This window comes from Bufo bufo, chromosome 2 (assembly GCF_905171765.1).
Source record: "Bufo bufo chromosome 2, aBufBuf1.1, whole genome shotgun sequence".
Classification (NCBI taxonomy): domain Eukaryota; kingdom Metazoa; phylum Chordata; class Amphibia; order Anura; family Bufonidae; genus Bufo; species Bufo bufo.
In genome coordinates, this window is record NC_053390.1 from 743,206,834 (window position 1) to 743,221,078 (window position 14,245).

Below are 14,245 nucleotides of genomic sequence, written 5' to 3' on the forward strand. Positions count from 1 at the left end.
GTTCGGCCGGCGTGGGGGAGGGAAGGAATTCTGTCACTCGCATTTCCTGCACCCGACCTCTGAGAGGACGCTGTGATCCGCGCAATTAACCCCTCAGGTGATCACAGCGTCCTCTCAGAGGTCGGGTGCCGGGAATGTGGGCAGTGCCCCCCTCCTCCCTCCCTCCCTCCCCAGTATTAATCATTGAAGGCCACAGGGTCGTCCCCCCATCATTGGTGGCAGTGGGCCCCCCCTCCTCTCTCCCTCCCCAGTATTAATCATTGGAGGCCACAGGGTCGTCGTCCTCCTCCTCCCACCATCATTGGTGGCAGTTTGCAGTTCCGATCGGAGTCCCAGCAGTGTAATGCTGGGGCTCCGATCGGTTACCATGGTAGCCAGGACGCTTCTGAAGCCCTGGCTGCCATGGTATGTTAGTGAGCAGAATTATACTCACGTGCGTCGTGGCCGCCGGGCGCGCCTTCTTCTCATAGGTCTGTGCGGCGCATTGCTAATGCTATAAGCCTTAGCAATGCGCCGCACAGACAGAAGAAGGAGCGACCGGCGGCCACGACGCACGTGAGTATAATGCTGCTCACTAACATACCATGGCAGCCAGGGCTTCAGTAGCGTCCTGGCTACCATGGTAACCGATCGGAGCCCCAGCATTACACTGCTGGGACTCCGATCGGAACTGCAAACTGGCACCAATGATGGGGGGAGGAGGAGGACGACCCTGTGGCCTCCAATGATTAATACTGGGGAGGGAGAGAGGAGGGGGGTCCCACTGCCACCAATGATGGGACGACGACCCTGTGGCCTCCAATAATTAATACTGGGGAGGGAGGGAGGCACTGCCCACATCCACCAATGATGGGGGGGAAGACCCTGTGGCTTCCAATGATTAATTCTGGGGAGGGAGGAGGGGGGGCCCACTGCCACCAATGATGGGGGGATGACCCTGTGGCCACTGCCACCAATGATTAATACTGGGGGGGGTGCACTGCCCACTGCCACCAATGATGGGGGGGGGGGGGGGGGGGAGACCCGGTGGCGACTGCCAGCAATGATTAATACTGGGGGGAAGGGGCACTGCCACCAATGATGGGGAGGGGGACCCTGTGGCCACTGCCACCAATGATTAATACTAGGGGGGGGGGTTACCAGAGGGGGCTGATAAGAGGGAGAGGCTGGGGGGGGGCTGATCAGAGGCTGGGGAACTGCCCGTCTCCCCCCATACAGTGTAATGTCTCCTTGTGGCTGCCCCCATACAGTATAACGTCTCCTTGTGGCTGCCCCCATACAGTGTAACGTTTCCTTGTGGCTGCCCCCATACAGTATAACGTCTCCTTGTAGCTGCCCCCATACAGTGTAACGTCTCCTTGTGGCTGCCCCCATACAGTGTAACGTCTCCTTGTGGCTGCCCCCATACAGTGTAACGTCTCCTTGTGCCCCCCCCATACAGTGTAACGTCTCCTTGTGCCCCCCCCATACAGTGTAACGTCTCCTTGTGCCCCCCCCCATACAGTGTAACGTCTCCTTGTGCCCCCCCCCCCATACAGTGTAACGTCTTCTTGTTGCCCCCCATACAGTGTAACGTCTCCTTGTGGCTACCCCATACAGTATAATGTCTCCTTGTGGCTGCCCCCATACAGTATAATGTCTCCTTGTGGCCCAAAGTGTTTTTTTCTTCTAAATGGGCATTTATCGCGATATATATCGTTATCGCGATAAATTTCTTAATATCGTTATCGTGGGAATATTTTTGATATCGTCCAACCCTAACTTGCGGGCAATAATAGGAAATGCACTACTTTTTTACGGAACGGAAATACGGAAATGGAATGCACACGGAGTACCTTCCGTTGTTTTTGCGGACCCATTGAAGTGAATGGTTCCGCATATACGTTCCGAAAATACGTTCGTCTGCATGAGCCCCAACTAATAGATTTCTGTGTGAAAGCCCAGGGACTGACGCGTGAACTAATCTGTATCTCTACTGACCTCCTGGTCACAGGGGGTAAACACTTGGATGCTACATATGAGTTAACTCATAACTTTACTGAAGGCTGTATTCTTTATTTTGGTACTGTGCGCGATAATACTTTCAATGGCATTCAGCGTTTTTTCCTCATTGCTTTATTTTTATCTCATAGCAAAAAAAAACAAAAAAACGGATGGCATCCTTTTTTTTTTGCGGACTGCAAAACACATACGGTCGTGTGCATGTAGCCTTAGGCTACATGCACACAAACGCACAAACGTTGTTTGTTGCCGTGTCCGTTTTTTGTTTTTTTTAGGATAGGATGCGGACCCATTCATTTCAATGGGTCTGCAAAAAATGCGGACAGCCCACCGTGTACTGTCCGCATCAGTATGTCTGTTCCGTAGCCCCGCAAAGAAAAATAGAACCGCAAAACACATACGGTTGAGTGCATGTAGCCTTAGGCCTCCTGCACACGACCATATGGCATTTTCAGTATTTTGCGGTCCGTTTTTCACGGCTCCGTTTTTTCGTTTCAGTAGTGTTTCCGCTTTCGTTCCATTTTGCCGTTCCTTTTTTCTATTTGGTTTCCGTTTGTGATCCGTTTTTTGCAGATCGCAAACGGAAACGGAAGCATACAATAATGTTTCAACAGTAAGTACCGTACATAAAAAAATTGGGCTGGGCATAACATTTTCAATAGATGATTCTGCAAAAACGAAACGGATACGCAGCCTTCTCCGTGCTCCCCAAGCACAGTGCTGTACATTGTATAGCGGCTGTGCTTACTATCTCACTCAGTCCTATTCACTTCTATGGGGCTGAGCTGCTCCGAGGCCACGTGACCGATGAACCCGTCATCACTGGCCTAGAAAAGGCTTTGAGAAAGCCTTCTCAAACAGCTGATTGGAAGGGATCCTGGGTGTCGGACCCCACCAATCAGACACTGGTGACCTATACTAAGAATAGGTCACCAGTTATAAAGTCTTGGAAAACCCCTTTAAAAAATGCCCATCTCTATTCCATTAAGATCAGCAGGGCAGAGGCTAGCAACATAAGAAGGATGTACTGGAATATTTTGGAGTTCACTGTACGTTCTGCACATAAAATGAAAACTAATAGGGTCAATTATCAAACTGGTGTAAAGTAGAGCTGGCTTAGTTGCCCATAGCAACCAATCAGATTACACCTTTCATTTTTGACAGCTCCTTTGGAAAATGAAAGGTGGAATCTAATTGGTTGCTATCGGCAACTAAGCCAGCTCTACTTTACACCAGTTTGATAACTGTAGCCAGAGTGCTGAATAGTGATGATCACAGCACAACAAACATTACAGGAGCCAAAAACTACATGTGTTCTCTTCCCTGCATGATGAAATGCTGGAGCTGTTGAATTTAGAGATTTTCTACTTGATAGGATCTCATACGACCTACAATGTTTACACCTCTAAAACCAGAGGAACCTTTTCGATGCCTAGGAAGACAGTCACATGGCAGATCCGTTTTCAGGTTGTCCCATATAGAAATCCAACAAAAAGAAACAAAACCTCCATATGAAATACCAGGCATGGTGAAGTACAGTAGGGCCACATAGAAGTCTATGAGTTCTCGATTTTTGGCTCCAAAAATAGCTTAACGGGGTTCTGCAGTTTTTTTAAACTGATGAACTATCATCTAGATAGATCATCAGCATCTGATCGGCGGGGGGCCGACACCCGGGACCCCCGCCGATCAGCTGTTTGAGAAGGCAGCGGCGCAGGCCCAGTAGACTAGTATCAACTGGCCTGGATGCGGCTAAGCTCTGTTCACTTGAATGGGTCCAGGTCAGCTTTCTCCTCAGCATTGTATTTGAGGTACTTTCTAATACCACCTTGGCACAAAGTACCTGCAAGTCCCCCAGCAAACCAGCTGCACACCTTTTTCATGAAATCGGTGTAAGAATCTCTCAATTAGCTGAGGGGGGTGCGCTGCTTTATATATAGCGTCTTCTTTACAGCCCCCACAAATGGGAGTTCAGGAAGCGAGCTTTTGTTACTAGGGCGTCTTTCTGATGTCTTCATTTAAAGAGAGCTCTCTCTATGACAGGTTCTTGTTAAATACCATGCTCAGAGGTGTTTTGAAGCTGTCTTTTTATAGACTGAGCAGTAACGTTTAGGTACAGATACAACACAGCTGCTCACACCCACAGAGGAATTCTTCTAGGCCAATTTGCTGTGCTCCACAAGGAATCCGGGGCTAGAATTGCTCTGCTCCATCACAGGCTGTATGATATCTTCAAGATACTGTAAGAAAGCCTTACAGTAAGACTGCTTTAGCTGGTTGTGGTGTAGCCATATTTTAGTGAATTATGACCTCAGGAACTGGAACTTTATGGTTCAACTAAACCAGACTTAGGCCCCTTTCACACGAGCGAGTTGAACGTATAGCACCCGCACTGAATCCATTCATTTCAATGGGTATGTGTACATCAGTTCTGTGTTGGATGAAAAACGCAGCATGTTCTATATTCTGCGTTTTTCACGCAGCTCTGGCCCCATAGAAGCGAATGGGGCTTCAGTGAAAAACGCATTGCATCCGGAAGCTAGTGCAGATGCAATGGGTTTTTCACTGATGGCTGCTAGGAGATGTTGTTTGTAAACCTTCAGATTTTTTCACGTGCGTGAAAAACGCATCAAAACGCATTGCACCCGTGTGGAAAAAACTGAACAACTGAACGTAATTGCAGACAAAACTGACTGAACTTGCTTGCAAAATAGTGCGAGTTTCACTGAACGCATCCGGACCTAATCCGTCACGCTCGTGTAAAGGGGGACTTAAAGTGGTTTTCCAGGACTTTACTATTAATCCCCATTTCTCAGTTCTATTGTTTGCATATGAAATGTGCAGCCATGCTTTTATTAGTTCTCTGTATGCTTGCTTTATGGATATGCACCTGTGACCATGAATGTGCTAGTCTACATTTTCTTGTAGTACTTTACTATTAATGGCGGATGTCGCATCTTTAAACATGGTGCCCGCTTGTGCGTGTAGTGGGCACCACAGCCACCATGTTTCTGCTGATTCAAACAGCAGAGACCCACAGTGGATGTATCAGCCATAAGGCCGATCGCATACATTTCCCCCCTCAGATGCTGTGGTCAAATGTGACCACAGCATCTGAGCAGTCTGGAAGCTTGAGCCGTGTGCTCCCGCTCCCATAACAGCGTTCCCCGGCTGAGATCGGGGACCCTGTTAAACTGTACTAATAGCCTGAAGCCTCAAGCAGGCTTCGGCAGCTATTAGTGGAATATACCAACAGAGATCACTAGGTGGTAGCACTGTATTGTTATATTGAAAATGTATACAGTATATAGCCATCAATGAACACAATGAGCAATCTAATGATTGCCAGTTATAGTTACCCAGGGTGACTTAAAGGGGTTGTCTCACTTCAGCAAGTTATGCGATTTATTATGTAGAGAAAGTTAATACAAAGCATTTACTAATGTAAAACCCTTTTAATAGTGCCCCCTGCCCCCTTAACAGTGACCTCCACAGCGCCCAGCCCCCTTAAGGCTAGGGCTACACGACGACGTGTCGCGCAACATTTTGTCGCATCAATGTTGCACAACAATTTTCTAATGATAGGCTATGGTGTTGCACTGTGACTGGGACACGACAGTCGCAAAAAATTCATCCAAGATGGATTTTACTGTGACTATTGTGTCACAGTTGCATCATGTCGCAGTGTAGTTGTGCCCTATGTGTCGTGGGACTTATTGTCGTTGTGTAGCCTTAGCCTAAAGCTATGGAAACCTGGAGTAAAACTGTGTGTATGTGGAGACTAAGGGCCTGTGAGCTTCTATTAGCTGATAAGGGACATGTGACCCTGTGTATGGCAGTTGGGATATGAAGAGAAAGACTTGCAGGCTTGTATTGGGTAATGTAGGTCATTTTTTGGGAATATCTTAGGAACGGTACGTCCTAGAGAGCTGAGACCCGGTCTAAAACCTTCCCGGACACCTGATGTACCTGTGTGCCAAATTTGGTGAACATCCGTCCAGTCGTTTGGTCGCGCATAAAGAACAGACAGACAGAAACTCATTTTTATATATATACTAGCAGAAGGACCCAGCTTCGCACGGGTATATTTAATCTATTTCATTTAATGTTTGTGTGTGTCGTTAAAAGATATCAACAGTATCCCCCATAACAGTGACCTCTACAGCACCCCACCCCTTAACACTGACCCCCCCACAGTGCCCCGCCACTTTAAAATGGGACCTCCACAGCAGCCCATCCCCTTAACTTTGACCTTCACAGCAGCCCGCTACTTTAAGAGTGACCTCCACAGTATCCTCCTAAATCTGCAAAACTGACACTTTGAGAAAAACCGGCTCTTACCTCACCGAGGCCAAGAACCTCGGTGACATGTACAGACCATCAATGACGACCCCTTGTTCCTTCCTACAAAATATATCTATATATTTATATATTTAAATCACCCCCTTTTTCCCCAAAATCAAAATACTTCATCAATAAAAAATAAATAAATATCATGGGCATAGTCACATGTGAAAACACCCATACTCTTTGAATATAACAATATTATTCCCATACGAAAATGGTGTAATGGAAAAAATTTTTTTTAAAATGGCCAATTCGCCATTTTTTGTTACTCCAATTCACAAAAATTTGGTATAAAAAGTTATCAAAAATTCATACACACTTAAAAATGGAATCACTGAAAAGTACAGATTGCACCACAAAAAACGAGCCCCCATACAGATCTATACGCATAACTACAAAAAAGTTATAGGGGTCAGAATATGGTCATGAAAAAAAAAAAAAAATATATATAATTCTTTCAGTATTAAAACGCAAGAAAAACTATACATATGTGGTGTCATTGTAATAGTACTGACCTGGAGAAAGAAGGTAACAGGTCAATTTTACCACGTAGTGAAGGCTGTAAAAAAAACTGGCAAAATTGCATTTCTTTTTCAATTCTACCCACTACATTGCATGCAACCATAAATAGTTCCATTAGAAAGTACATCTTAGGCCTCATGCACACGGCTGTTGTTTTGGTCCTCATCCGAGCCGCAGTTTTGGCGGCTCGGATGCGGACCCATTCACTTCAATGGGGCCGCAAAAGATGCGGACAGCACTCCGTGTGCTGTCTGTATCCGTTGCTCCGTTCCGTGGCCCCACAAAAAAAATATAACATGTCCTATTCTTGTCCGTTTTGCGGACAAGAATAGGCATTTCTACAATGGGCCTCCCGTTCCGTTCCGCAAATTGCGGAATGCACACGGGCGGCTTCCATTTTTGGCGGATCCGCGGACCGCAAAAAACGGACCGCAATAAATAAGCATACAGATCCGTTATGCAGCCCATAGACTTCTATTATGACGGCATGAATAATGGAATGCCTCTAAAGGCATTCTGTTATGCATTCCTTTATAGAATTGTGTTATGGTCCGTGGTAATCCATAACGCAATTTTGCTTTTACCACCAAACGAAGCGTGAACGAATTTCATAACATGAAATTCGCTCATCTCTACCCATGATATTTCTGTAGCATCTTTTCAGAGAACTATGGGGGCCATTTATCAAGCTGAAATACTTCTCCCCGCTCACTCCAGATTTAAAAAAGTCGGCGTGGCGTGGGTGGGGATGGGCAGTCAGGCCAATTTCACTTACCATTTTCTACGCTTGCTTCAGGAGTAGAAAAAGGTCTAAATGTAAGACAGCTCGGAAGCTGTCTTACATTTAGAAGCGGCGCTGGATACGCCGAAGTTATGAAGAGGCCGGCGCCTATTAATAACTCCTGCGATCGACCACCAGCGCAGGGCTTTCTTAAGACCGCCGTCTAAAACGCTAGTCTTAAAGGAAGTCTGTCACCAAAATTGGACGTTATACAGCAAGAGGATGGGGAGGAGTAATGTGAAAAAAAGGCAGAGCGGCCTGGGCACCTACACCATGAACCTCGCCCCTGGGCACTTGCGAACTCCTTTTACATATGGATTTTTTCAGCTGCTGAAAGTCACAACAAAAGAACAAAGGTAAAGGTACCACTGGAATCATGGGGAGTTGTGCTAGAGCCATATGTAAGAAGTGTGTAACGTCCAATTTTGGTGACAGACTCCCTTTAATAAATGTGCCCCTACGTGTTGTGCCATTCCTATAAATTTATGAATACACTGACGGACAACTGGTTGTTATCAGTTACGGATAGGCAGCGTCAAACATGAAACAGTAACACCTAGTTGTCAAATTGACCACACGGTCAGGTTTCTTGATGCAGTTTTGGAAGCCAAAATCAGGAGTGGATCATAAAAGGAGAGAAAGTATAAAGGACAGATATGACTTCTCTCTTTTGTATACACTCTTGATTTTGGCAAAACTGTATAAGGAAACCTGGCCGTGTGGCCATATCCTAAGGGCTCATTCACACGACTGCAAATTGCAGTATGTAATGCACGGGCATCGGCTGTGTGAATCCTGTATTGTGGCATGGACCTACTGACTTGAACGGGTCCACGACCTGCAATATACGGCAAAATATAGTCTATGGATGTGCTAGTCTAAATTTTCTTGTAGTACTTTACTATTAATGGCGGATGTTGCATCTTTAAACATGGTGCCCGCTTGTGCGTGTAGTGGGCACCACAGCCACCATGTTTCTGCTGATTCAAACAGCAGAGACCCACAGTGGATGTATCAGCCATAAGGCCGATCGCATACATTTCACCCCTCAGATGCTGTGGTCAAATGTGACCACAGCATCTGAGCAGTCTGGAAGCCTGAGCCACGTGCTCCCGCTCCCATAACAGCGTTCCCCGGCTGAGATCGGGGACCCTGTTAAACTGAACTAATAGCCTGAAGCCTCAAGCAGGCTTCGGCAGCTATTAGTGGAATATACCAACAGAGATCACTAGGTGGTAGCACTGTATTGTTACCTTGTATTGGGTAAATATAGGACCCAAAAGCCCACAGAAGCGCTTCGTTGTGCTTCCGATCCGTGCCTCCGTTCTGCACTGCGCCATATCTTGCGGATTGTAGACCTATTCAAGTCAATGGGTCTGCATCCGTGATCCAGGATTCACATGGCCGATGCCCGTATATGGCAGACCCGCTGTTTGCAGTCCGCAATATGGGCACAGACGGCCTACGGTTGTGTGAATGAGCCCTAACTCATATATTATAAGACAAAAAGTTGCGCTTTTCAGTCCCTTAATTCCCCCCAATGATCCTTTAATGCACTATACTATTGTAGCATCTCAGTTTTGCTTTAAAAGGCCTACAGTGAGGTATAACACAGTACATGCTGCTACTTCAGCCCGATTCGTTTCTACAGGGCTTTATACAGAGCTCGGGTGGGCAAGAGTTAAACCATAACTGGCTCTCGTTCCAGTACACAGACTGTTTTGACAGCTCTCCTGGTACAGTCTTCTAATACGTCTGTAGGGCTCTGTGTAGGCCGTCTTCTTACCTAAAGCAGCAATCTGCCAGATACCGCGCCCGACAGCCTCGTATACAAGAGTAATCCGCTAACGTGATATAGTAATGCAACCTTCTTACGTTCCAGAGGAAGATTTCGTCAGAAATTACATGTCCTGCTCTTACTCTCTGCATAAATGAATTGCATATTTTAGATGTAGAACGTTTAGAAGTAGAACGCGTCCTTGTAGGTTCTGCGGACAAGAATAGGCATTTCTAACAAAGGGGAGGACGTGCGTATCTGCACGTCCTCCGCCGAGCCCAGTGACGTCTTCTTATCGCTGTTGCCCTCAGGAGCGGTTGGATCGCACAGGCGTAGGCAGTAGGCGGTACTGCGCGAGATTTCAGACGAACGAATTGAAGATTCCAGGTGCGTGGCTTGAATGAATTAACTGACGTAGCAGAGGGGGCGGCTGACGATACTGCATAGCGAGGAGGCGTGCTTGGGCTCTAAACTAAGGCGGGCTAGGCACTGCAGGGGGGCCTTACTGGGCTCAGAGGGTGATGAATAATGCCCCTCTGGGCACCTTCAGGGTTCATTTGCATAATACAAAAATCGCTTTTTTGGCAAAATGAAAGCATGAAAAGAAGAAAAGGTATTTTATTAAACAAAATGGTGAGAGCTTAGTATGGTCAAACCAGGTGACAGATTCCCTTTAAGTGCAGTACTGCTTCTCCAGAATGAAGCAATGGATCCCTAAGTGAAAGGCATCATTACATTCAGATGAGCTAGCCCTACAAGACATTGTACCTGGTTCCACAGGTACTCTCATGGTGACAGATCACCTTTCAACCTCTGAGTTGTTAGTTGTGCTTCCACATAACTTAACGTCATGGAGAACTTATACTGCACCAGTCAGGTATGATGTGGCATCAGTCTTCGTCTTATCATGTCCGAGGTTCGAAAAATGGGTTAAATCAGCAAGTAAACATATTCTCTAGACTATCCGTATTCCTATAGTACAGAAGCATACTACTGTATGTACTGATTACTTACTATGAAACATGGTCCAGCAGATGTCTTCAGGCACTCCTCCAGCAGCCTCATACGAGTCCTCTGCAGTTCAGGACTATCCCACTCTTCTGCTGGTATCCCCCAATACAAGTCTATAGCCTAGGATTTAATGTTAGACATTAGTATTCCATGGAAGTAATCTATTTCACCTTCAATATCACGTTCCTCTAAAGTTCAGACTTTTTGCTTTTTACTTTCTGTATCTCAATTGTATTAGATGTACTTGTGTCTCCTTCAATGTTGTGTGCTATCCTATAATTTATAGAGCTGCATATAATGTATGACTAAGTTCTTCCAATACCAACAGTTGTAATCACAGATTGTGATGCCGGACACATTTTACAGTTAGAAATGAAAAAGCTGTTCTTTTCTTGTATTATTTTTAGATTTAATTGTCAGCAATTTCTTAGTAATAACAACTGAGAAGTCCTATTATAATAGTCATATTTCAAGTTCATCTTTAATTTTGTGTACTATGGCAATACGAATTCTGGACCCTTAGGCCCCTTTCACACGGGCGAGTATTCCGCGCGGATGCGATGCGGTAGGTGAACGCATTGCACCCGCACTGAATACCGACCCATTCATTTCTATGGGGCTGTTCAGATGAGTGGTGATTTTCACGCATCACTTGTGCGTTGCGTGAAAATCGCAGCATGCTCTATATTCCTCGTTTTTCACGTCAACGCAGGCCCCATAGAAGTGAATGGGGCTGCGTGAAAATCGCAAGCATCCGCAAGCAAGTGCGGATGCAGTGCGATTTTCACGCACGGTTCCTAGGAGACGATCGGGATGGAGACCCGATCATTATTATTTTCCCTTATAACATGGTTATAAGGGAAAATAATAGCATTCTGAATACAGAATGCATAGTAAAACAGCGCTGGAGGGGTTAAAAATAATAATAATAAATTTAACTCACCTTAGTACACTTGATCGCGGCCCGGCATCTACTTCTGTCTCCTTTGCTGAACAGGACCTGTGGTGAGCATTAATTACAGGTAAAGGACCTTTGGTGACGTCACTCCGGTCATCACATGACCTTTTACCATGGTGATGGATCATGTGATGACCGGAGTGACGTCACCAAAGGTCCTTTACCTGTAATTAATGCTCACCACAGGTCCTGTTTAGCAAAGGAGACAGAAGGAGATGACGGGCCGCGATCAAGTGGACTAAGGTGAGTTAAATTATTATTATTATTTTTTAACCCCTCCAGCGCTAGTTTACTATGCATTCTGTATTCAGAATGCTATTATTTTCCCTTATAACTATGTTATAAGGGGAAATAATACAATCTACAGAACACCAATCCCAAGCCCGAACTTCTGTGAAGAAGTTCGGGTTTGGGTACCAAACATGCGCGATTTTTCTCACGCGAGTGCAAAACGCATTACAATGTTTTGCACTCGCGTGGAAAAATCGCGGGTGTTCCCGCAACGCACCCGCACATTTTCCCGCAACGCCCGTGTGAACCCAGCCTAAGGGCTCATGCACATGAACGTATTCTCTTTCCGTGTCTGTTCCGTATTTTTTGCGGACCGCATACGGAACCGTTCATTTCAATGGGTTTGCAAAAAAAACTGAAATTCAGTTTCTCCGTATTTCAGTTCCGCAAAAAAATAGAACATGTCCTATTATTGTCCGCATTACGGACAAGAATAGTACTGTTCTATTAGGGGCCAGCTGTTCCATTACGCAAAATACTGAATGCACACGGATGTCATCCGTATTTTTTGGGGATAGCAAAATTCATACGGTCGTGTGCAAGAGGCCTAAGACATGTTTTAAGAATTTTTGGGTATCTGATAATGTACAATTGTCAAACTTATATCATGTAGCCATTATGACACTAAAGCAGAACTATGCTCATGTGTTCACAAAAACTATAAAAACTATACAACTGAACAACACGAAAGCTATTCTGTGACTGGTCGGGCGCTCCTCCTACTGCTTATAGCACAGACCTTTCACTTACCAGTAGGAGGAGCGCCCGGCCGGTCACAGACATCGCAGGTAAGTATAATGCTTCTAAAATTGCTAAGTAACCATGGCAACCGGGACTGCAGTAGCGTCCTGGTTGCCATGGTTACCGATCGGAGTCCCAGCGATTAAACTGGGACTCCGATCGGAACTCTCCGCGCCGCACAAATGATGGGGGGTCGGTCATTTTAATTAGGGGGGGAGGGGGGGGGCGGCTACGGTTTTCTCTTTTGCCTGATCCGTCAAAATGACTGAACGGAAGACATCCTTATGCATTCTGAACAGATTCAGAATGCATAGGGATATGCCTGATCGGTTATTTTCCGGCATTGAGCCCTTTTGACGGAAAAGAATAACGCTAGTGTGAAAGTACACTTAGTGGTCGTGGAACTGGAGATCTGTGCGCTCTGACCAATCAACTGCGGACCCACCCACAATAATATATAGTATTACAAAACAACACATAGTGACATATAATACTAATTTATGCAAATGAAAGCGTATGAAAACTAGACAAGTGATAAGAACATATAACTTCTCCTTCTACAATTATGGTGTCTTTAGCGCACTGTTTGCCACAAGCAGTAGCAATCCCCATGTTTTCACAGAGCCCTCGAAACTTAAAGGGGTTGTCTCACTTCAGCAAATAGCATTTATGATGTAGATAAAGTTAATACAAGGCACTTACTAATCTATTGTTATTGTCCACAGTGCTTCCTTTGTTGGCCTGATTCATTCTGCCACCACATTATACACTGCTTGTTTCCATGGTTATGACTACCCTGTAATCCAGCAGCGGTGGTCATGCTTGCACACTATAGGAAAAAGCACCGGCCTATGTGCGGTCCCACGGTCCCGGCCACCAGAGAGGCCAACACTTTTTCCTATAGTGTGCAAGCACGACCACCACTGATGGATTGCAGGGTGGTCGTAACCATGGAAACGAGCAGTGTATAATGTGATGGAAAAATGAATCTAGCCAGCAAAGAAAGCAATATGGACAATCACAATACATTAGTAAGTGGCTTGTATTAACTTTCTCTACATGATAAATGCCATTTGCTGATGTGAGACAACCCCTTTAATATTTTATCATCCTTTCCCGACCAGCGCTGTACATGTACGGCACTGCTTGGTCTTTAAAGATGGTGCCTGTTCCACAGCAAACACTTGGGGCTAATGTCTGTGATCGGCAATAACGTTGTTTGCAGACATTTAACCCCTGAGATGCCGTGGTCAATTGTGACCACGACATCTGAGGCGGGTTTTCTCGGGAGTGCGGCACTCCCAGCTCGGGGAAGCTGTTCATTGGTGAAATAGGCTGGAGCCTGTGCAAGACTACTAGTCCCTATCACAGGCATATTCTTAAGGAGGCCTGCAGGTGGCAGTGCTCCATAGGAATATACAGAATTTCCTGTACACTACTGCATTAAATCACAGTAGTGAATAGGAGAAGGAATCTAATGATCACGTGGTTAGTAGGGATTAAAAAAGAAAAAAAAAAAGTTTTTAAAAATATAAAAAAATATAAATGTTCAAATCATCTCCGTTTCCCCATAATAACAATTGAAATCGTAATAAAAAATATTTATTTGCATCACCGTGTCCCAAAATGCCTGAACTATTAAAATATAAATGTATTTATCCCATATGGTGAACAACGGAAAGGAAAAAAAATCCAGATGGTCGATTTTACATTTTTTTCTTCAGTTCACCTTCCCAAAAAATTTAATAAAAAATGACTGAAAAGTCATACTCACTCCAAAATCACAGAAAACTAAAAAATTAGCCCTCACACAGCT

General features: G+C 45.3%; 1 protein-coding gene across 1 annotated transcript in view; it reads right to left on the bottom strand.

The window, feature by feature from the left end:
* Positions 1-14,245, bottom strand: part of NWD2 (NACHT and WD repeat domain containing 2) — a 249,579-nt gene that overhangs the window by 100,774 nt on the left and 134,560 nt on the right. The window contains exon 3 of the mRNA XM_040419003.1: positions 10,443-10,559. Coding sequence (XP_040274937.1) covers positions 10,443-10,559 — 117 coding nt within the window. The remainder of the gene's footprint in view (positions 1-10,442; positions 10,560-14,245) is intronic.